The sequence below is a fragment of the Pongo pygmaeus genome, chromosome 16 (genome assembly GCF_028885625.2).
Source record: "Pongo pygmaeus isolate AG05252 chromosome 16, NHGRI_mPonPyg2-v2.0_pri, whole genome shotgun sequence".
Lineage (NCBI taxonomy): Eukaryota > Metazoa > Chordata > Mammalia > Primates > Hominidae > Pongo > Pongo pygmaeus.
The window spans coordinates 56,181,382-56,205,539 of NC_072389.2; the positions used below are offsets into that span (position 1 = coordinate 56,181,382).

Consider the following 24,158-nt stretch of genomic DNA (forward strand, 5'->3'; position numbering starts at 1 on the left):
TTTTGGGGACTTTTAATGTTTAAGTAGTCTTGGCTGTGCTCTTCTACCCAGAACAAATTTTTGTTTTTTTTTTTTTGGGTGGAGCTTCGCTCTTGTTGCCCAGGCTGGAGTGCAATGGTGCGATCCCGGCTCACTGCAACCTCTACCTCCCGGGTTCAAGCAGTTCTCCTGCCTCAGCCTTCCGAGTAGCTGGGATTACAGGCATTCACCACCATGCCCGGCTAATTTTGTATTTTTAGTAGAGACGGGGTTTCTCCATGTTGGTCAGGCTGGTCTCAAACTCCCAACCTCAGGTGATCCGCCCGCCTCATCCTCCCAAAGTGCTGGGATTACTGGTGTGAGCCACTGTGCCCGGCCCCAGAATGAATTTAACTCATTTACATGTGAAGTCTTTTGGAAACAGAGTTCAGAGATTGCAAATAGGCCTTGATTTTCATCCAAAGCCGAGGTATTACTGTCCTTTTGCAGTATGCCAGTTCTTTTCACTTTTTAATTACTGGTATTGGCTATTAAGGATTCTACCTAAGATATAATTATAAGAATTTTGAGATGTGATTAAACTGTATATGGGGAAAAGTATGGAGTGATGGAAGCTTTTCTGGGATGATTCAGCTTTGGGTTGGTTAGCCAGAGGAATTTTATCATGGAAGATATTATACATATTAGAGCACTGTTTCATTAAATGTGAACATAAACTTAAGCATGTATTAAGTCAGGTTCTATATGACATTTCAATTAGGTCTATTTCTATTTAATAAGACGTTATTAACAAAGTTTTTTTTGGGGGGGATGTAGGAGAATTCGTCTGGATATAAAGACTTGACTGGGAGTTTTGTAACCATTTTGAAGCAAGTAGTTGGAGGAAAGCTCCCAGTAGAATTCAATTACCACAGTGTGCCAGCACCATGGTTACAAATTCAGCTCTTGAGAATACTGGGACTTCTAGGAAAAGATGATCAAAGGTAAACTATTCTCAGTAAGTTTGCTTAATGACCCCATACCAGATGATAAGCTTAGACTTTAGTAACCTAGTGGTTTAATGATAAACCAGATTCTTCCAATGTTTAATTGGCTTAATAGTGATAAAAGAAGCCATTGTAAGAACCACATAAATGCTTTCAGGTTGCTGGGATAATCCTGGCTCTCTCCTTATCTTAATTTTACCCATCGTGAAAGGTGCCCATGAAACACCATCTCCTCTGTGAAGCTTTCGTAATTGTTCTAGTTCAGGGGTTGGAAACTTTTTCTGCAAAGGGCCAGATAATAAATACTTTAGGTGGCCGGGCGCGGTGGCTCACGCCTGTAATCCCAGCACTTTGGGAGGCTGAGGTGGCAGATCACAAGGTCAGGAGTTTGAGACCAGCCTGACCAACATGGTGAAACCCCGTCTCTACTAAAAATACAAAAATTAGTTGGGCACAGTGGCGCGCGCCTGTAAATCCTAGCTACTCAGGAGGCTGAGGCAGGAGAATCGCTTGAACCCAGGAGGTGGAGGTTGCAGTGAGCCGAGATCGTGCCACTGCACTCCAGCCTGGGTGACAGAGCGAGACTCTGTCTCAAAAAAAATAAAAAATAAAAAATAAATAAATAAATAACTATTTTAGGCTTTGTGGGCCATATGTTGTTTTTTGCATCTATTCGACTCTGCTATTATAGCATGAAAGCAGCCACAGATAGAACATAAATAAACATTATGGACATTAAAACTTGAATCTCAAATTGGCACATCATAAAGTATTATTCTTTTAATTTTTTTTCCAACTATTTCAAACTGTAAAATCTCTTCTTAGCTTGAAGCCATAAAAAACCAGGCATCTGGCCAGATTAGGCCTGTGGGCTATAGTTTGCCAACCCTTGCTCTAGTTGTGTGTGAGTGCTTCACCTTTTTAATTCATTTATCTGAATTTTTCTTTTAGCCAATAACTTAAACTTTTCATGTGTATCTTTCCAACTATATATATATATTTTTTATATATATATATTTATATATATATTTATATATATATTTATATATATTTATTTATATATATATTTATATATATTTATATATATATTTATATATATGTATATACTTTCAATTTTGCCATTTTTTTTTCTTTTTGAGACTAAGTCTTGCTGTGTCGCCCAGGCTGGAGTGTAGTGGCGCGATCTCAGCTCACTGCAACCTCCACCTCCTGGATTCAAGAGATTTTCCCACCTCAGTTTCCCAGGTAGCTGGGATTACAGGCGCACACCACCATGCCCGGCTAATTTTTGTATTTTTAGTAGAAATGGGTTTCACCATGTTGGCCAGGCTGGTCTCGAGCTCCTGACCTCAGATGATCTCCTTGCCTCAGCCTCCTGAAGTGCTGGGATTACAGGTGTGAGCCACCGCCCCGGCCTCAATTTTGCCCTACTTTTTCAAACTTAGACACTTTCAAAGTTCCAAGGACAGTAGAAGGAGTTCTCTTACATCCTGCACCTAGATTCATCAATTTATTTTCATTTGTTCTATCATTCTCATTCTCTGTGTGTGTGCATGTGTGTATGCATTTGCATGTGCACCTACATATTATTTTTATTTTGAAAACTATTTCAGAGTTGCTTGAGAGCAAGCCCCTTGAGATTTTAGTTCCCTTGAGAGCAAGGACCTTGGCTAGAGTTCCTGATATGTTTCTGTCTTAAGAAAATATTTGCTAATCAGTGTTCTGATTTTATGAATATTGTTCCCTTGTGTATAGTAGGGTACCTTTGTATTGTAATGTTTTAGCCTAGCTTTACAAAGGGACCATTCTCCAGGCTTTTGCTTCTAGAAATCAACTTAATGTCAGAATCCATTTGCCTGTGAGCTCCTGACTAGCACTAATTGGGCTACATCACTGTTGGTATTATAGTGTTACTTCTTTCTGTGTTTATGAATCTCAACTCCTGATTGAAACCTGCAGTGAAAACATAAGGTGATGGAGCATGTACACACATTAGAAATGATTGTCTTAATTATATTTTATTTTATATCATGCCAGCCTATCCTAACGTGGAGCTCTAGTTGGAGTTACTGGAATTATGTTTTAAAATCATGAATTTTATATTAATGCATCAGATCTTATTGGTCTAAAAAAGACTTACTGCCATCCGTTGTTATCAGGAAGTAACTTGGGAGGCATTTAGTGAATTTATTAAATTCATTAACTCACTATCTTCCTTTTTCTTGCCTTCATGGATAAATTTGGATAATACATATATACAAAGATGAGTAAGCTAGTCCTTACCTTCACAGCACTCAGGTGACTAGTAATTAGGCTCAGTTATGAATAGAGTGGAACTTTCTTATAATGTTATAGAACATTAGAATGTTTTCTCCTTTTTTGTCTCAACTCTAATGAGATTTTATTTTAACATAAATCTTACATTTTGTTGGACATTATTAGCTCAATGTAGCAAAGTAAAAAGTTATGACCGGATTCTAAAGTATTTAATTGAAAAAACCAATTTACTGGAAAAGTCTGTTGTATTTATGGTCTTTTATATCTATTTGAATATTTTCTTGTGTTTTGTAGTTTTGTGCTTCTTAGATTTATTAAGATTTATCTTGATCTTGTTCACAGATGTTTCTTCATTTCATGTGGTTAAGACACATGCCAGACACTGGCTTTTAAAACTGAGAAACTAGACTATAATCTGGGTATAATATTACCAAATTTTTTTGGGGGGCAGTGAAGGATTGGTAATGTCTGCTGTATGGTTATCTTCTGAGGAAGAAATGCTTACACAATAAAACGAAGGATTTTAGAATGTGGTTCTGGATTCTTAATTATTGGATATTTATACTTCAGTCAAGACAGAATGAAAGTACATGCACTTAACATTGAACTTTCTAGCTGTGTATTTGGAAAAAAAGACATTTTCTGAAAGATGTAATTAATTTATATAGTCCCAAATTATTTTGATTTTTCATTTATTTTATGGCACAGTTTCTCTGCAAGACCACTGTATGTATCCTGTGTTGCTGGTATTTTTTTTCTTCTTCTATTAGTGCTTTTTGAATTTGTAAAACATACAAAATACCGGCTAAGAAGCTATAGTTTTTCACATTGGCCTCTTGGAGAGGACATTTCTCTAACAAGTGTGGAGGCAGAGTGCTAGGGCACTAGTGCACTTTTTTTGCCCCACAGTATCTTCCTCATCACAGTTATTCTTACTGTAATCAGTGACCATAATGACATATGAATCGTCCAAACCTATTAATTCCACAAAATATCTTTTTTTATATTTAATGTAAATATACGTAAAAATTTTCTTTCTGAAGAACCTAGTTACTACTCAAGGAAAGACTAGTATTTGAAAACTTTTTCATGGTATCTAGTTAAAATACAGTTAATATGCTATCTGAAATAATATGAATATATGAAGTATTACTATGGTAACTTAGAAATATTCTATTGAAAGAGAATTATAAAATATAGTATGTTCAACCAAATAAAAACTTGGTTTATAAACTAGGCACAGTGAGGAAAGAGTTGATTGACATATATATCTCATTGGTTAACGAGTCAACGTTGATAAAGTAGGAAGTTCAGCTCATGAAAAACAGCAAACCTTTTAAGAAGTGAAATTTCCATAACTTCATCATAAAATGAATTTCTTTCACTTCTCTTCTGTAGAGCCTCAGTTTTAAAGAGAAGTTTGAAAAACTGTGTTTTATTGGGTTAGAATACTATAATTCTACTGCAAATAAAATATCTTTTAAACAGGACAAGTGAATTAATGTATGATGTTCTTGATGAATCCTTACGAAGAGCTGAGTTAAATCACAATGTCACATATGGTAGGTAATATATGTAAATATTACTCTAATGACTAATAATGTTTTTTAGTATTGCAGTTAAATCTGTGTTAGAATGCTATAAATTCCAATAGAATTTTATACACTGATTTTAAGATAGTTCTTTGGATTATTATTTTTTCAATGTAAGCATTTAATTACTGATAGATAAAGAGTAATTTGAACTCATGGCATGTTCTAAATGTTGACCTAAGTTTATTATTATAATTGTCTCTATTGAAAACACATATCAATTATCTATTTTTTTTCAAGTATCTAATTGACTGTGAAGATAACTCCATAGATTTGTTCCATACTTGGTAAAAATTTACGGTGTTCAAAGACAGTTCTTAAATAAATCAATCAACTAGTTGTCAGATATTTTATTAAATTTCTGTTATTTGTCAGTCTCTATGCGAGGTACTTAGAATACAGCAGTGAATAAAACATTATGGGGCTTATAAACTAGATTGATGGACAGGGATAGGTGTTGTTAATGTTACAAAAGAGAATTGCAGGGCATAGTGGGAGAATATAACAGCTAGTCTTAGGTGAGGGGAAGAATAAAGAAGGTTTTCCTGAGAAAGTAATATTTAAGAAGACATCTGAAGGATGAATAGGATATAGACAGGAATATATAGATGTAGAATAATAGTGTACTATTTTGTGAAGAGACAATAAATTGTTACATACAATTTAAAAATTAGTAATAGGAGACAAGAGTAAGTTGAGGGAAGGGGGTAGAAAACTGAGAAAGTAGCCAAAAAGACTTCCAATTTTAACAGCCAATGGGAGGAGCTATTCTTTTTGATTAGCCTGAGAAAGTTCAGTGAGGAAATTGAGATATTTGGAGCTATTTAAAAGGTAGAACAGTTTGAATTTTGCATGCTCCGGAGGACAACAGTAGAAGAGGCACAGAGATGTAACTCAAATGAGAAGTCATTTCTTAATCTGGTAATCCTACATGAAGTAGGAAATGAAGAGCATTACTTTTTCTTTAAGACGAGGATAACCTGTGGACCTTTAAGAACAATGGTTGTAGAAGCGTAGGTTAGACCAGAGGACAGAAATTGAACTAGTTTAACTGCAATAAAAAGTGCTTGACAAAGATGCAGTCCAAATAAGGAAAAAGGATTGTGTGTATGAGACTAATGCAAGAAAAATAATGCACATGGTAGTGAATTGGGGTGGTAAACTTTGAAGGATAGATTTTTGTTTTGCATGTGTGAATGGTAATTAAGGTAATAAGGATGCTTTATTAATTTGTTCAGCCAGCATTTATAGAGTGCCTGTGAAACAAAAACTTGATTGTGTTTTAAACTAGGTGTGGATTGAGGAGTTGATTGACTTATGTATCTCTCCATGCTAAGTGTGGAAGGTAAAGGGAAGAATAAGGTAGACACAGGCCTTGTCCTTATGAGTATATAGTGTAATAAAAAGTTGATATTATATAGGTTCCTGCTATGCAGTGAGAATAAGGGGTCACAGATGTGGATGACCCTTATTGAAGCAGGTGATTTTCTGAGAAGATCTAGAAAAGTGTCAGAATTTTTCCAGTAAGTTAAAGTAAGTTAAACTTTTTTGTTTGCAATATAACCAGTGTCCAGGATAAGGGTTTGAAAATCTTTCGGGAAATTCTGCTTAAAATTCAGTTAAAAATCTGCTTTTTTTTTTCCCTTGCAGAAAGTTTTTTTTTTAATTTTAATAATTGACATTTCAGCTTTAATTTTTTAATTTTTTTGAATAGGTAATATATGCACATGGGTCAAAATTCAAAAGGTACAAAAGGGTATACAATGAACAGTAAGTGTCCTTTCCACCCTTATCACCCATCATCCAGTTCCCTTTCCTGGGGATAACCGCTGTTACCCGTTCCTTTTGATTTGGAGAATACTGTATACCTAAGGAAATATTTTTTAGTATTTTCCAGAACGACCCTTTTATTAAGATTGCTTGGCCAGGCACGGTGGCTCACGCCTGTGATCCCAGCACTTTGGGAGGCCGAGGTGGGCGGATCACAAGGTCAGGAGTTCAAGACCAGCCTGGTCAATATGGTGAAACCCCATCTCTACTAAAAATACAAATATTAGCTGGGCATGGTGGCGCGTTTCTGTAATCCCAGCTACTCAGGAGGCTGAGGCAGGAGAATTGCTTGAACCAGGACCTGGGAGGCGGAGGTTACAGTGAGCCAAGATCGTGCCACTGCACTCTAGCCTTTGCTATATAGCAAGACTCCATCTCAAAAAAAAAAAGATTGCTTGAACCAACACCAACAGTTTGTTTCTTTGCAGGCTCTTGGTCCAGTGTTTCACCTTGCTACAGAAACCTTATAGTTCCTGTTGTTTCATTTCCTTTGTTTAGCTTTTCATTGTTATGCTTTTCTCTGTATCTGTATTGATAGAGCTTATAACTTACATTGATTATATCAGTGGTAGAGTATTTGCTAGCAATCCTGATAATAGGTATTTTACTGCTTAAGAATGTTAATTTTAATTGTAAGCTTCATAAGGGCAGGGACTGTCTCTCTCTTATTAACCAGCATATCTCAGTAGCTGGTACTGTGCTAATGAGTAATATGCTTTAATTGAATTAAAGGAAGAAAAAGTTATTTACTTTATCAGTTATCTAAGTGGGTTTCAGTATTAGTACTTTCTGTATTTTATTTTTATGGAAGCTCTATTATTACAATTTAGTGTCTAATCAAAAAATAAATTACATTAAAGACATCTATTGAATATCTGCTATGTGCCAGGCATTGTATAAAGTGGTGTATAGGATATGAAGAAGTTTAATATGTGACCTTTGTCTTTAAGAAATTTACAATGTAGTGGAAAGATAACTTGTTCATGAAAGCTTAATACCAGTGTAAGGCAGAATGTGAAGGGATGGTTCAGGGAAATAAGTATTGTAGGAGTTCCGAGGAAGTAGAGATCATTAAGGGCCTGAGGGCACAGATAGGGATTTATTGATGTGATAGGACCCTGAAAGGTAGATAAGATTTAGATAGGCAGAAGGGAGATTGAAGGGGCTTTTAGGTGGAGGGAACATGAGAGAAGGTGTAGACATGGGGCTATTTAAAAACAGTTTCAGAGACAATGTCTCACCAGTCTGAAAGGATAATTTATGGTGGGGAGCAGTGGAAGGGCGGTATTGTGGAGGACCTGTCACAACAGCCAAATGGGTTTGTATTTGTAAATCCGGAGGTATGGAAGGCTTTTGGATAGGGTCCTGATAACATGAGAATGTCATTTTTAATAAATCAGTAAATTGAGAGAATTATATAAAATGGAGTACAAGGGACAAAAGCCATCAAAAGTAGGTAGATAGAAGTACTTTTCCGTTTTTTTCCTCACTAACTTCACCTAAAACCCTTGGATACTATGTATAAGAAACATAAGACTCAGGAAGGTGGAGAACAAGTCAGGCTGGTTAGAGACCTCAGGACACAAGGAAAGAAACAGACACAGTGGTGCATACCCTGGGTTTTCTTTTTGCCTCGGGCACCCCAGACTGGGTACTGAAGAGCCAGCAGTCTGGAAATGCCAACAGACGCAGACAAAAACACCCCCAGAAAAGCCTGCCCTCTCTCACCAAAGGACCAAGAAGAAAAGGGAAATTAGCAAGGTAGAAAACTTTTAGATGATAACCCCTCTATTCCATCCAAGCACAGGAAAAAACTGTGGACCCATCCCCTCCAGCAAAGGCTGAGGAAAAAGCCAAGATTTCCATCATCACCAGGTATAATGAGGTGCCCCAACACACCCTCCCTAACCCCCCACTAGAGTGGTGACAGAAGCCCAAGAGGCAGCTGGGAATTTCATTGATGCCAGGTGATAAGGAAGGCCCCTTCCTTACACTGTCAGTGGAGGTGACTTGGGAAGTCTGGATTTTTCCCATCTGGAAGTAGGGAGTAAAGAGGTAATTTTCCCCTCTTTGTGGCCAGGGTTCGGAGGTGTGGGTGTTAGAGAAAGCCTGGTGGACAGTCAGAACTTCCACTCCTGATCAGCGATAAAGAGGCCACTCCCTCATAGTGTCACTGGAGGCCACAAAGGAAGCAGTAATGAGGTACCCCTCTCTCTCCCAGGCAGGGTAGAATCAGTTGATACTCCCTCCAACAATAACCAGGAGCCTCTCCCTCCCCAGGTATCAAAGGAGACAGTAGAGAACCTGGATTCCATTCCCATTGGGTGATACCCCCTCTCTCCTGCCAGAATAATGTCAATAGATAACTTATTTAACTTAATTAAAGTGAGAGTAAACTCTATTCTGAGGGATAAGGTGTCAGAAGAACTTCACATTTTGTTTGAGCATACATAATCCAACCCAAAATATCTATGATGAAACTGCAGTGTCATAAATGATAGAACATTATTAATTTTTAATTTAGTAATTTATACTTTGTAGTATTTTAATTAGTACCAAGAGAGTAACCAAGAGTACTGAAGAGTAACCAAGTTCCATGTTGTATTTCTAAGTTTAGAAACACTCAGCTGTGGCCGGGCACGGTGGCTCATGACTGTAATCCCAGCACTTTGGGAGGCTGAGTTGGGCAGATCACTTGAGGTATGGAGTTCAAAACCAGCCTGGCCAACACGGTGAAACCCTGTCTCTACTAAAAGTACAAAAATTAGCTGGCCATGGTGGTGCACACTTGTACTGCCAGCTACTTGGGAGGCCAAGGCAGGAGAATCACTTGAACCTGGGGGGTGGAGGTTGCAGACTGCATCTCAAAAAAAAAAAAACAGAAATTCTCAGTTGTATTTTATTTCACCACCACAGAGAGGAGACAGCAGAGTGGCTGCTCTTTCAGTTATGAACTTATACTTAGATATTTGTAGAGTTGGAGAATAAAATGACTTAGCTCTAGGTGAGAAAATAATTTAAAAATCCAGTAAATTCATTTTCAGCTCAATTATGCCTAAGGAAACTAAAAATAAGTGCAGTTTTTGAACTATTATTTTTTTTTCCCATATTGGCATCCCAGAAACTTTATGAGCATCTAAATATAAATGTTTAAATTTTGGATGGGTAATGGCAGGCTTTTGTTAGTAAAACAGTTTAATAGCAAGAGAGTTCTTAATGGTAGGAAGCCGTAATGAAAAATGTGTCAGTTATGATGGAAATTGGATATCATCATTTGAAATCTTAGGACTGTCATGGTAGTTCACAGTTCAGCAAACTTTTTCTGAAAAGAGGGCCAGATAGTAAATATTTTAGGCTTTGCAGGTCATGGAGGTTTCTGTTGCATATTCTCCTTTGTTTTTTGTTTTGTTTTTTACAGCCTTTTAAAAATGTAAGAATCTTTCTTTAGTTCACAGGCCTATAAAAATAGGCTGAAGGCTGGATTTAGTGGCAATTTAAAAATAGGCTGAAGGCTGGATTTAGTGGCAGTTTCTCTGTTACTGCCTTATCTTATTAGTCAATTGACTAAGGTCCTCTTTGTTTAGTTTGTCTAGTTCATGAATCATAAAGCGAACTTTTTTCACAGCACAGAGTAAAGACATTTTATAGCATAGCATCTGAATATACAAAGTCTCTTTAGGTTCAGCTAACTCACTCTGTAGTTTTCATTTAAAGTCAATTCCTTTCTTAAAGAAAAATTAATATTTCTGATTTCTTTTTTTTCTGTCTCTGTTATAGAAGAGGTTTTAAATTTTTTTTGTCTTTTCTTTCCATGTAAATTTGAGAAAAAGAGGTTTATAGAAGTTTTTTCCACAAAATTTATTTGTGCATTAATCGATAGACAACATAGTGTAAAACATAGCTAGCTGAATATTCAGAATATATTTTGTACATAAAGAGAATGTCTGGTTATATTTTAAGCTTTTGGAAATAGAGAAGGAGTGATTGTATCAGGACACTTGATATACTTCAACTTGTACTAGAACAGTTTTTAAGTGTTGATTCTGTAGACCTTCACTGTGTCACACTTCTGATACTGTGATTCCATAGAACATATAAGACTTAATGTCCTCTCAGTGATTTTTCTTTACCATGGCAAAGCTCCAACTGCTTGACTCATGCTTTTTCAAATAATTTGAAAAAAACTTTAGTGTCCATTTTGATCATTCACTTTGATCATCTGTCATAGTGATGAGACTTTTCGACTGTATCAGAAAATAAAATTTGAATGCTATCAAGATGTCCAGTAGATTATTTTATCTACTTTGAGGTTATTTTAAAGAACAGTTTGAAGATTTATGAGTAGGGACTGTATCTTTGAAATAAATACTGGATCATCCTATAAAATGATTATGTTGAAATAAACTACATACACAATTTTGGCATGTAAACAGTCGAAACTATTTGAGAATAAATCATTTCAAAGCATTAAAGGAGCGTGGGAAGTATCTTTTTATATAGGAATAATGAATATGTTATTGATGTTTCCATTAGAATGTGAGCTCCTTGAGGGCAGGGTCTTTTTTTCCATCTATTTTGTTCACTGCTATATTCATAGTACTGAAACCATGCCTGGCACATAGGAGATGTTCAGTAAATACTTGTTCCATTAATAAATGTATAATTATTACCAGTAAATATAATTTTTTGAACATTGTATTGTGGTAACCTAATCCTAGTAACTGGGTAAGCCTGAAAATAGTAGCATTTGTTTCTGTGAAAAGTCCTTAAGATTTCTGACTAAAATGGACTTTCCAATTAGTTTTATTACAAGTTCTACACAAATACATTCTTTTGTAATACCTTACCATGATACCTGCCATTTTTCTTTTTCTTTTTCTAGCTATTTTGTTTGAATGTGTGCATACAGTCTATTCTATTTATCCTAAATCGGAATTACTTGAGAAGGCTGCCAAGTGCATTGGAAAATTTGTTCTGTCACCTAAAATAAATCTAAAATATTTAGGTAAGATGATTGGTTCTTTTGACAGAAATTACAGAGATAGCTTTTGAAATTTGCTGTGTATTTGTTTCAATTCACTTTGTATAATGTGTCTTTGTTTCTAGGACTGAAGGCTCTTACTTATGTTATCCAACAGGATCCTGCTCTGGCTCTTCAACACCAGATGACAATAATTGAATGTTTAGATCATCCTGATCCCATTATTAAAAGAGAGGTAAACTGGTATTTTGAATAGTATATGTGAAGTGTTAAAATTTTTTAAAAATTTTGTTGGCATTGTATAGCGAGATTAAAGTGGTGGGCAGTGTGTATGTTTGCTCGTGTGTATATTTTAACTTTTGGATGTATTTAATCCTTTTTTTGTTTTCTATTTTGAGACAGAATCTCACTCTGTCACCCAGGCTGTAGTGCAGTGGCACGATCTCAGCTCACTGCAACTTCCATCTCCTGGGTTCAAGTGATTCTCGTGCCTCAGCCTCCTGAGTAGCTGGGATTATAGGTGTGTGCCACCACGCGTGGCTAGTTTTTGTGTTTTTAGTAGAAACGGGGTTTCACCATATTGGCCAGGCCGATCCTGAAATCCTGACCTCAAGTAATCTGCCTGCCTCGGCCTCCCAAAGTGCTGGGATTACAGGTGTGAGCCACTGCGCCTGGCTTATTTATTTTTACTAAAGTTTAAGTAACTTTTCTAAAAAGTACTATGTCGGTGTCCACAGGAATGTCTTTAAATTATGAGTTGAAGGAATTAGGTCCAGTCATCTGTGTGGGTTCATTAATATAATTTCGATCTGAGCATCATACCAATAGGAGACTTGAATTCTGGTCCCAGGTCTTCCTATTAGTACCATTTCCTGTTATTGTACAATTTAAGATGCAGTTGATGTTAATTAATGATTTCTCTTTGTTCTCTTTTATGTCTATAAAATTAATTAATTTCCTACCAAATAGATAGAAGTATTGAAAGAATTAATGAAGATATTCATAAAATGATTTGAACTTCATGGAAGGAAAGGCTTAATAATATCATCATCATATATGTCTGTATATTATATATAACATATACGTAGCATGTACTATATGTTATATATATTACTTTTGTATATTACATTTATATATATATAATTATATATATGACTTATAATAATAATATACTTAACTTCCTTCCAGCTTTTTCTTTTTGTAAATTTGCTTCAATGTCTACTTGGGTGTCCATATAAATATTCCTTTTAATTCTTATGGAGGAAATCATTCAATATCTTCATTTAAAATAGTATATGGGACCTAGTTAAGAGTAAAAAATTCTATCTATAAAAATAGCAAAGATTTAAAAAGAATTTAAAAAAAAATTTTAGATTCAGGGGATACATGTGTGGGTTTATTACATGGACATTTTGTGTAATGCTGAGATTTGGGCGTCTATTGAACCCATCACCCAAATAGTGAACATAGTACTGGGTAGGTAGTTTTTCAACTCATTCCTTTCCCCTTCTGCCCTCCCTGCCTGCTTGTGGAGTCCCCAGTGTCTATTGTTTCATCGTTACGTCCATGTGTACCCATTGTTTAGCTCCCACTTATAAGTGAGAACAAGTGATATTTGATTTTCTGTTTTTGCATTAATTCACTTAGGATAATGGCTTCCAGCGGCATCCATGTTGCTGCAAAGGACATGATTACATTCTTAAAAAAAGAGAATCTACTAAACATCTAAATATCTTAAAAGCAATGAGCTAAGAATAGGAGAGTTTATTGAGAGAACACTATTACATTAAACAACTATAATTTTTGAAGATTACAAATTTTAAATTTTAAAAGGCATTTGAAACACATTTTTTAAAAAAATTTGTCTTCATATATATTTATTTATTTCATATTTTTAGTAGTCTGAAAATTGTTACATGCCTTGGATCTGGGCAGTTTGCAGATGTACTAATTTCTGTGTGTAGACATCCTAGAAAAATAAGAAGGCTCCAAGAGACAGTAACAAATAATTATACAGCCCTTCTACTTTAACAGATACAGAGCATGCATTTCCTTTGTATAGTTGAGTACGAAGTTGAACAGAGTTGACTTAGTTACAGTTTTTTCTTATTGCTGTATGGTAGTCCCCACTTATTTATGGAAATATGTTCTAGTACCCCCAGTGGATGCCTGAAACCATAGATAGTATTGAACCGTGTATATATTTATATATTTTCAATCTGATAATCAAGATGGCTGCTTTATGACTAATGGGCTGGTAGCATATACAGTGTGGGTACAAAGGGATGATTCATGACCCAGATGGAGTAGGATGGTGCAAGATTTTATCATGCTACTCAGAAAGGCATGCAATTTAAAACTTATGAATTATTGATTTCTGGAATTTTCCATTTAATATTTTTTAGACTCTGTTTGACTGTGGGTAACTGAAGCCATGGGAAGCAAAACCACAGATAGGGGGTTTATAATATTATTGTATTTAATAATTATCCTTTCACTTAAAAATCAGAGTCAAAGGGAAAATAAGTGACTTTTAAAATTATGAAGGTTGAGCTGTTTGGTCCCTTACCTGCAGTGAGAAAAGTGATTTGAATTCTTTGAGGAGATACTGAGTGTCCTTGGTGCCCAAAGATGGCACTAAAGTACTGTCTCTTCAATGCTATTGTCACTTCTAACCTCTATCAAATGATACGGCGAGAACTTTGGTCCTTGGATGTTTGGTGATCTGTAGCTTGGGGTAGGATTCCCTTTTACCGGGTTTTATTACCTCTCTCATATACAGGGGAGAGAAGGTGAGAGGGAGCTACCAAATCTGAACAGAAAAGACCTCTGGCAATACAGTTTGTAACACTATACCCCATTCACTTCTGGAAATGCCATATTTCATGGTCTTAGAATAGGAAATAAATTTGATGTATGTTATCTAAAACTATATAACATAATTTGGAGTTCACAGGGAGCATGTCTGAAGCAGCTCCATAAGTTGAAAACTATTGTTGGGATGGCCTATGTATTTTTAGATTTAAGTGGTGTTACACATTAACTAAAACAGTTAAAAAAAAAAATCGGGCACTGGACAGAACTTACGGCGAAGAGCTCGTGGAGTCCGGCCAGAAGAGCAGCCAAGATGAGGATGAAGATACTGAGCCAGAATCTGGACAATTATGTCTGTGAAACCAAGTTGGACTTACAGAGAGTTCCAAGAAACTGTGATCCTACCTTACATCCTTTTGAGGTCCCATGAGAATATGTAAGAGCTTTAAATGCTACCAAAATGGAATGAGTATTTGCAAAACCATTCCTTGCTTTGCTGGATGGTCACCAAGATGGAGTCAGTTGCTTGGCAAAGCATCCAAAGAACCTGGGTACTGTCCTTTCTGGGCGTGTGATGGAGAGGTTAGAATTTGGAACCTGACTCAACAGAAATGTATCCGTACAATACAAGCACATGAAGGCTTTGTATAAGGAATATGTACTCACTTTTGTGGGACTTCTTTTTTCACTGTTGGTGGTGACAAAACTGTGAAACAATGGAAAATGGATGGGCCAGGCTATGGAGATGAGGAAGAACCATTACATACAACATTAGGAAAGACAGTGTATACTGGGGTTTATCATCACTGGAAAGAAGCTGCTTTTGCCACATGTGGACAGCAAGTAGACATTTGGGATGAACAAAGAACTAATCCTATATGTTCAATGACCTGGGGATTTGACAGTGTAAGTAGTGTTAAATTTAACCCAATTGAGACATTTCTCTTGGGAAGTTTGTGCGTCTGACAGGAATATAGTACTGTACAACATGAGGCAAGCTACTCCTTTGAAAAAGGTTATCTTAGATATGAGAACAAATACAGTCTGTTGGAACCCTATGGAAGCTTTCATTTTTACAGCAGCAAATGAAGACTATAACTTACATACTTTTGATATGTGTGCACTGGACACTCCTGTAATGTTCCATATGGATCATGTATCTGCAGTGCTTGACATGGATTACCCTCCCACTGGGAAAGAGTTTGTGTCTGCTAGTTTCGATAAAGCTATTTGAATCTTTCCTATAGACAAAAGTTGAAGCAGGGAGGTATATCACACAAAGTGAATACAACATGTTATCTGTGTAAAATGGACTTCTGACAGCAAGTATATTATGTGTGGATCTGATGAAATGAACATTTGCCTGTGGAAAGCTAATGCTTCTGAAAAATTTGGTGTGCTTACATCACGAGAAAAAGCAGCCAAAGATTATAACTAGAAATTGAAGGAGAAATTTCAGCATCATCCTCATATAAAATATATAGCTTGTCATCGACATCTACCAAAATCTATCTACAGCCAGATTCAGGAACAGCGCATCATGAAAGAAGCTCGTCGAAGAAAGGAAGTAAATTGTATTAAACACAGCAAGCCTGGATCTGTGCCAGTTGTGTCAGAGAAGAAGAAACATGTAGGGGCAGTTGTAAAATAATTGGTGTTCCTAACAATCCTGATGTATAATTATTTGTTACTTTTGATTTGAGAACTCTACAAATAAAAGTTATGGGACTCGATTAATTGCATACATTTTAGTTACATGTGTAGAGCTTTATTGTTGCTCCTTTTAGCTACCCTGAAAAATGATCCTTAAAGGTGGCCTAGTTGATAAAGACTATCTAACTGTTTTATCCTTAATCTGCATTCTTTTATTGAAGAATACAGTATTTGCAACTAACTCATTTTTTCCTGTTTTAATTACAGATATACTCTGTATATTCTCTCTGATCTATTATTGTAGACCCTGCACATTCAAATTGACATTTAAGACCAAACATCTCTTATGTTATCTTTAACATTACTTTGAATAATGATTACAATGATGTTTCTTCCTATGATTCCACATAACATTTAGACGAATGTCAACTTTTTATAACTGAATATATTTCTAGTGCTTTACTTATATTTGGCTTTTTGACTCTTACAAAACAGTCAGTCTGTATTTATATAACTTTTATAAATAATATTATAATTTGGGTCAAGTTAAGATAATAAAACTTCTTTTCAGCGTTGAAAAAAAAATCTTTCAAAGTATGTTATCCTTTGTGCTTTAAGTCCTGGCTGTAAGGATTGAAAAATTAGAACCCTAAATATATTGAGCAAGTTTGACAAATATGTGGAAATTATCTTGCAGCTAATATTGCTGATCCTAAAACACCAATAAATGATGCTTTCTCAGTATTTCTCATATTGATTTCTGAGACTTATATTTTTAAAACCTTAATCTATAGCTGTGGAAAGCCGTGCAAATGGGTATTGGTCTTCCTTCATCTTATTTGAAGCAGCAAGAGGTATATTCCTCAGCACTTAGAAAGTGCTTAGAGCACTTAGAAAGTTCACGACCAGCCTGGCCAACATGGTGAAACCCCATCTCTACTAAAAATACAAAAATTAGCCAGGCTTGGTGGCACGCTGAGATCGTGCCACTGCACTCTAGCCTGGGCTACAAAGTGAGACTCCATCTCAAGAAAAAAAAAAAAAAAAAGAAAAGAAAGAAAGTAGCTACAGGCCAGGCACAGTGGCTCATGCCTGTAATCCCAACACTTTGGGAGGCCAAGGTGGGAGGATCACTTGAGCCCAGGAGTTCAAGACCAGCCTGGGCAACATGGTCGAACTCCATCTCTATAAAATACCAAAAAATTAGCTGGGCATGGTGGCACGTGCCTGTAGTCCCACCTATTTGGAAGGCTAAGGTGGGAGGATTGCTTGAGCCCAGGAGGTGGAGGTTGCATTGAGCTAAGATTGTACCACTGCACTCTAGCCTGGGTGACAGAGCAAGACCCTGTCTCAAAAAAAAAAAAAAAAAAAAAAGTAGCTATAAAACGGTTCTTCCTTGATGACTGAGATTTTGAACCTAGGCTTTGCTAGGCTTTGAAGCATTTGAGCCACCAGTCTTTGTCCATCCAAACAAAACCTGTTTGCCTTCAATTACCTAACCCACTCAAGTGGTGTCTTCTGTTGTTTGGGAAATAGTCTGCTGTCTTCTGTAGCATGGGAAATAGTTTCCAAGACTAGATTTATACACACATACATACACTTGCATATATATACACCCATAGCTGTAGGTACTGTATATTTAAGGGCTGTTATGTTTTTAGAAAATATATATCTATTGTATTTTAACTTTTTAGTCTCTAGGTGTTCTGTCTTGTAGAGATGTCAGGTTGTGATTATCTCAGTAGAAAGCTTATAGACGTTGGAATTGATCATAATTCATTTTTTTGACAATAATTTTACCTTTCTTAAGCTTTTCATTGAAATTTGCATTTCTTACCTGTTAACTGACTACCCAGTAGATCTCCATAAAAGTAGAAGAATCAACTGTATGGTCAACCTTTAGGTTACTGTACTCATTGGTGTTATGCATGGTTTTATAATATTGTTTTTAATTTTTCTTCTTTAAATAGACTCTGGAACTTCTTTACAGAATTACTAATGCACAGAATATAACAGTTATTGTCCAGAAAATGCTTGAATATTTACATCAGAGCAAAGAAGAGTATGTCATCGTCAATTTGGTCGGCAAAATAGCAGAGCTGGCTGAGAAATATCCTTTTATTTGGACCACGAGTCTTAAAATAGTTACGCAGTGACTTTAAGATGATTGTTATAGATATGGTCACTTGCAAGTTGAGTTCAGAGACCTAGCAATACTTTTTATTCCTGATTTTCAAGCCTCTCTTGTCAGAAAAAGGAATTTGTGTAGACCTCTGAGGAGATGGCTTTTTTTTTTTTTGCTGGTTTCTTTTATTCATGTAGTCAGTATTTTGAGTAGGAAGATAGAGGAACCTTTATCCTCTTTATTCCTCTTTCAGTCCTGCCTCATCTCTACTTCTATCTTGATTTCTTTTCTGAGTAAAAGTTCTTGCTTTTTGGGGAAAGTGGAGGGTGTGTGGGAGTGGTCAGGATGCTAAAGCTTATCCTTTATTGTTTTTTGCTGGAAATTGTCACAGTTAAGTAGTTGGGAACTCTATTAACGTGTTACTCTTCTTCATGTTTGTTTCTTAAATGTCAGAAGAACTTTACAGGTCATAAGGATATTCTGTTCATTAAAAAATGTTACTGTTTAGGCCGGGCACAGTGGCTCACGCGTGTAATCCCAGCACTTAGGGAGGCTGAGGCGGGCGAATCACCTGAGGTCAGGAGTTTGAGACCAGCCTGACCAACATGGAGAAACCCCGTCTCTACTAAAAATGCAAAATTAGCTGGGCATGGTGGTGCATGCCTGTAATCCCAGCTACTAGGGAGGCTGAGGCAGAAGAATCACTTGAACCTGGGAGGCGGAGGTTGCGGTGAGCTGAGATTACACCATTGCACTCCAGCCTGGGCAACAAGAGCGAAACTCCGTCTCAAAAAAAAAAAAAAAAAGTTACTGTTTAATTATAAAAAAGAGTGAGTGAATGCTGTTAATGAAATTATATTGGAAATTGCTTAAGTGTAGTTTTGTCCTAGTCAGTGCTGTAGCTCTGGCCAGCAGAATGATAGAACTTTAGAACTGATGAGGAACAGATTAGAAGCGAGGCTAAACACCTGTAATCACAGCACTATGGGAGGCGGAGGCGGGAGGATTGCCTGAGCTCAGGAGTTCGCGACCAGCCTGGCAACACAGTGAAACCCTGTCTCTAATAAAATACAAAAAAAATTAGCCGGGCATGGTGGTGTGCACCTGTAGTCCCAGCTACTCGGGAGGCTGAGGCAGGAGAATTGCTTGAACCCAGGAGGCGGAGGTCACAGTGAGCCGAGATCGCACACTGCCCTCCAGCCTTGGTGACAAAGCAAGATTCTGTCTCAAAAAAAAAGGAAAAAAAGAAAAGAAAAGATGCTAAACAATTGTTTATAATTTGTTCAAGTAGACATACTACAATATTTAGCTTCTTTGAAGTGAATTATATTCTTCTTTGAAGAATATAATTTTCCATTATTTGCATCTAGTTAGCTGGTTTGTTTCTTTCAGTTATTTCACATTTATTTATTGGATGACTGTTTTGTGCAAGTGTGGTGCCAAAGTGACATAAACTCAGTTTATTAAGTTTATTAAATAAGCTTCTACTGAGTACCTATTTTACATAAAACTGGGGTACAGAACAATTTATGGCAGAGGTTAAAGGTAAAACTGCCATACTAGGATGAATTGGGGTTATTTTTTAAAAGGTTGCTACAGAAGGGTAATTTTAATAAGTAACATTTGGAAGTGTGCTTGTTCTTAACACTGTGGACACATATGCTCCTGATAATGCATGGTTTATTCAGACAATGAATGCTGTGTTTTCAGTAGGAGGAGATGTAATGCATCCTGATATTCCCAATAACTTTCTGAGACTACTAGCGGAAGGTTGGTAGACTATTATATTCTGTAAAGTAAACATTTTAAAGTTAAATGTTTTTATTACAGAGTCCTTAGATAAGTTTATGGAAATTAAAATGGTGTATCAATTTCTTTGTAGGTTTTGATGATGAAACAGAAGATCAGCAATTAAGACTCTATGCAGTTCAGTCTTATCTCACTTTACTGGATATGGAAAATGTGTTCTATCCACAGAGATTTCTTCAAGTTATGAGTTGGGTGAGCAAAGTACATTAAATCATAAATTTTTATAACATTTTTTTTACAAACCAAATGTTAACATATTTCCTTCAGAAACCTTTCACTTTACTCAGCTAACTCCTTCAGCTGTCAGTTTTTCAAATGGCCACCATCTATCACTTAACTATTTACTTTGTTTTTTCTCTCTGCCATCTCACTTGTCTGGTCTTTTAAATATAGGTATTTACTTGTCTCTTTGTGTTTACAATGTTTTTGTTGTGTTTTTTATGTGCATCCGTGTTTGAATATTTGAATACTCATTTATCTCTACTATATTAGTTTTCTTTTTTAAAAAATTATAACCAGTAAATTATCTTTATTTTAACCAAATAGAAAGAGGTTCATCTTTAAGAGGCATTTTTAAGGTACCAGGCACAGTGCTGAATACTTATATTATTAACTTTTTTTTCTTCTTCTTTTTTATTTTATTTTATTTTTTAAGTTCTAGGGTACCTGTGCAGGATGTGTAGGTTTGTTACATAGGTAAATGTGTGCCATGGTGGTTTGCTGCACCTATCAACACATCACCTAGGTATTAAGACTAGTACACATTAGCTCTTTTTCCTAAAGCTCTCCACCCCCACCACCCTCCCTGATAGGCGCTGGTGTGTGTTGTTCCCCTCCCTGTGTCCTGTGTTCTCGTTGTTCAGCTCCCACTTATAAGTGAGAACATGCGGTATTTGGTTTTCTGTTCCTGCATTAGTTTGCTAAGAATAATGGCTTCCAGCTTCATCCATGTCTCTGCAAAGGACATGATCTTGTTCCTTTTTATGGCTGTATAGTATTCCATGGTGTATATGTACTACATTTTCTTTATCCAGTGTATCATTGATAGGCTATCTGTGCTATATTAGTTTTCTTATGCTGCATAACAATGTTACCACAAACTTAGTGGCTTAAGACAATACAAATTCATTATCTCATAGTTTCTGTGGGTCAGGAGTCCAGGTATGGCTTAGCTGGGTTCTCTGCTTAGGGTCTCACAGGGTTGCAGTCAAGGTATTGGCTGGGGCTATTGTCTCACCTGAAGCTTGACTGGTAAATAATCCACTTTCGAGCTCATGTGATTGTTGGCAGAATTCATTTTCTCGTGGCTGAGTTTTTGTGACTGAGGGTTTCACTTGGATACTGTTAACTGTAGGCTGTCCTTAGCTGCTAGAGCTGCTTTCAGTTTCTTGCCATGTGGACTCCCAACAGGGCCGCCTGCTTCATCAAAGCCAGTAGTGGAGATCAGTTTTTTTTCAAGACAGAGGTCACAATTTTGTGTAATGTAATCACATGTAATTGCATACAGGTCATTACCTTTATGTATTCTTTCTTGTGCATATAGGTGAGTGTTTCTTTAGGGGAGATTTAGAGAAGTGATACAGTATGCACATTTTAGTATTTTATAGAATTACCAGATGTTAGCATGTTAGCTTAAATTTTCCCCAGATTTTTACTTAAAAATTTTTCTTTTCTCATCTGCAGAAAAGTTAAAAGACTAAGATAATGAAATATACTTTTAGTTTAGTTTTTTCAGTTAATTTCTTTTTTTGAGACGGAGTCTTTCTCTGTCACCCAGACTAGAGTACAGTGGTGTGATCTCGGTTCACTGTAACCTCTGCCTCCTGGGTTCAAGCGATTCTCCTGTCTTAGCCTCCTGAGTTGCTGGGATTACAGGCACACGCCACTGCTTCTGGCTAATTTTTGTATTTTTAGCAGAGATGGGGTTTTGCCATGTTAGCCAAGCTGGTCTTGAACTCTCGACCTCAGGTCATCCACCTGCCTCAGCCTCCCAAAGTGCTGGGATTACAGGTGTGAGCCACCGCACCCGGCCCAGTTAAATATTTTTAACTGTATCTGCATCTATAGGTATATCTAGGTCTACCTATATACAGTTTGTTTTGCTGAGCTGTTTAGAATTGAATTGCAGATACTGTGACACTTCACTCCTAAAACCGCAACATGAATCTTCTATGAATGACATAAGTATAAAACTGTTGTCATACCTAAGAAGTGTAAAGACACTGGGCATGGTGTCTCATGCCTGTAATCCCAGCACTTTGGGAGGCCGAGGTGGGTGGATCACGAGGTCAGGAGATCGAGACCATCCTGGCTAACATGGTAACACCCCATCTCTACTAAAAATACAAAAAATTAGCCAGGCATGGTGGCATGCACCTGTAGTCTCAGCTGCTCGGGAGGCTGAGGCAGGAGAATCGCTTCAACTCAGGAGGTGGAGGTTGCAGTGAACTGAGATCATGCCACTGCACTCCAGCCTGGGCGACACAGCAAGACTCCATCTCAAAAGAAAAAAAAAAAAAGAAATGTACAGTAATTCGTTAATATCACTCACTATACTGTCCAGACTCTGATTTATGGAGTTGTACCAAAAAATGTTTCTTAGGGCTATTATTCTCCTCCTTTCAATCCCAGATCCAGCTGAGGATCACAAATTGCCTTTACTTATGTCTCTTTACCCTTTTTAAATTTATAATGAACCCCACTTTCTTTTGGTTTTTATGACAGATTTTTTTGTTTGTTTTGGGTGACTACTGTTAACTTATAGAATGTCCTACATTCTGGATATCTGATTATTTTTGTTCAGGTTAAACATTTTTAGTGAGAATACTACATAGGCAATGTTGTGTATTTCCTACTGCATCATATCAGGATATATATAATGTCAGTTTGTCCACTTACTGGTGATTGTAAGTTTATAAGTTTGGGTTAAGATGGTGGCCTGGTGCAGTGGTTCGTGCCTGTCATCCCAGCACTTTGGGAGGTGGGAGGATTGCTTGAAGCCAGAGTTTGAGATCAGCTTGGGCAACAAAGGGAGACCTAGTCTCTACCAAAGGGAGAAAAAAAAGATGGTGACCTTCAGATCTTTGCATTATAAAGGTATCTTTCCTTTTTGTAATTTATAACTAATTTGTGAGGTGATTCTATGAGGCTGTGCAAATATCTTTTCCTCAGCTATCTTCAATGGCTTTAGTGTTGATGATCCTTCCTGAATTGATTATTGGTTTTTGTGGCCATTAGTTTTTTTTGTCCATGAACGTGGCATGTCACTCCACTTAATTTAGATTGTCTTTTATTTCTTTCTACAGCATACAGGTCATATACAGTAGGCCCCCTTATCTGTAGTTTTGCCTTCTGCAGTTTTAGTTACCTGTGGCCAGTCATGGTCTGAAAATACGAAATGGAAAATTCCAGAAATCAACAATTTATAAGTTTTAAATTATGTGCTGTCCTGAGTAGCATGATGAAATCTTGAGCCATCCTGCTTCATCCTGCTCTGCCCCAGCTGGGACCTGAATCATTCCTTTGTCCAGTGTATCCATGCTGTATACACTACCTGCCTGTTAGTCACTTAGTAGCTGTCTAGGTTTTCAGATGAACTGTAGCATTATTGCAGTGCTTATATTGTAGTAACCTTTATTTACTTAATCATGGCCCTACAGCACAAGAGCTGTGATGCTGGCAATTTGGATATGCCAAAGAGAAGCTATAAAAATGGTTCCTTTAAGTGAAAAGGTGAAAGTTCTTGACTTAATGAGGAAAGAAAAACATCATATGCTGAGGTTGTAAAGTTCTACAGTAAGAAGGGAAATTGCCTCTGTGAAATTGTGAAGAAGGAAAAAAAAAATCCTGTTTTGCTGTCATACCTTAAATTACAAAAGTTATGGTCACAGTGCGTGATGAGATCTTAGTTAAGATGGAAAAGGCATTAAATTTGTGAGTGGAAGACGTGATCAGAAGCATGTTCCAATTGGTGGCAGTTGAGTTCAGTACTATTTTCGGATTCAGGCATCCACAGGGAGTCCTGAAACCAATCCCCTTTAGATGCAGAGGGCCAAAAGTATATACAAATACAATAGATTTTGTATTTTGATCTTGTATCCTACAGTCTTGCT

General features: G+C 36.7%; 1 protein-coding gene and 1 pseudogene across 4 annotated transcripts in view; both read left to right on the top strand.

Moving 5' to 3' along the window:
- The window catches only part of AP4E1 (adaptor related protein complex 4 subunit epsilon 1), a 97,620-nt gene that overhangs the window by 21,524 nt on the left and 51,938 nt on the right, over nucleotides 1-24,158 (top strand). For all 4 annotated transcript variants that reach the window (XM_054451044.2, XM_063652237.1, XM_054451046.2 and 1 more), the window contains exons 7-13: nucleotides 796-962; nucleotides 4,731-4,804; nucleotides 11,547-11,669; nucleotides 11,771-11,880; nucleotides 18,083-18,222; nucleotides 19,895-20,007; nucleotides 20,120-20,238. In XM_054451044.2, the coding sequence (XP_054307019.1) occupies nucleotides 796-962; nucleotides 4,731-4,804; nucleotides 11,547-11,669; nucleotides 11,771-11,880; nucleotides 18,083-18,222; nucleotides 19,895-20,007; nucleotides 20,120-20,238 (846 nt within the window). The remainder of the gene's footprint in view (nucleotides 1-795; nucleotides 963-4,730; nucleotides 4,805-11,546; nucleotides 11,670-11,770; nucleotides 11,881-18,082; nucleotides 18,223-19,894; nucleotides 20,008-20,119; nucleotides 20,239-24,158) is intronic.
- LOC129014064 (DDB1- and CUL4-associated factor 13-like) lies at nucleotides 12,886-16,513 on the top strand (annotated as a pseudogene).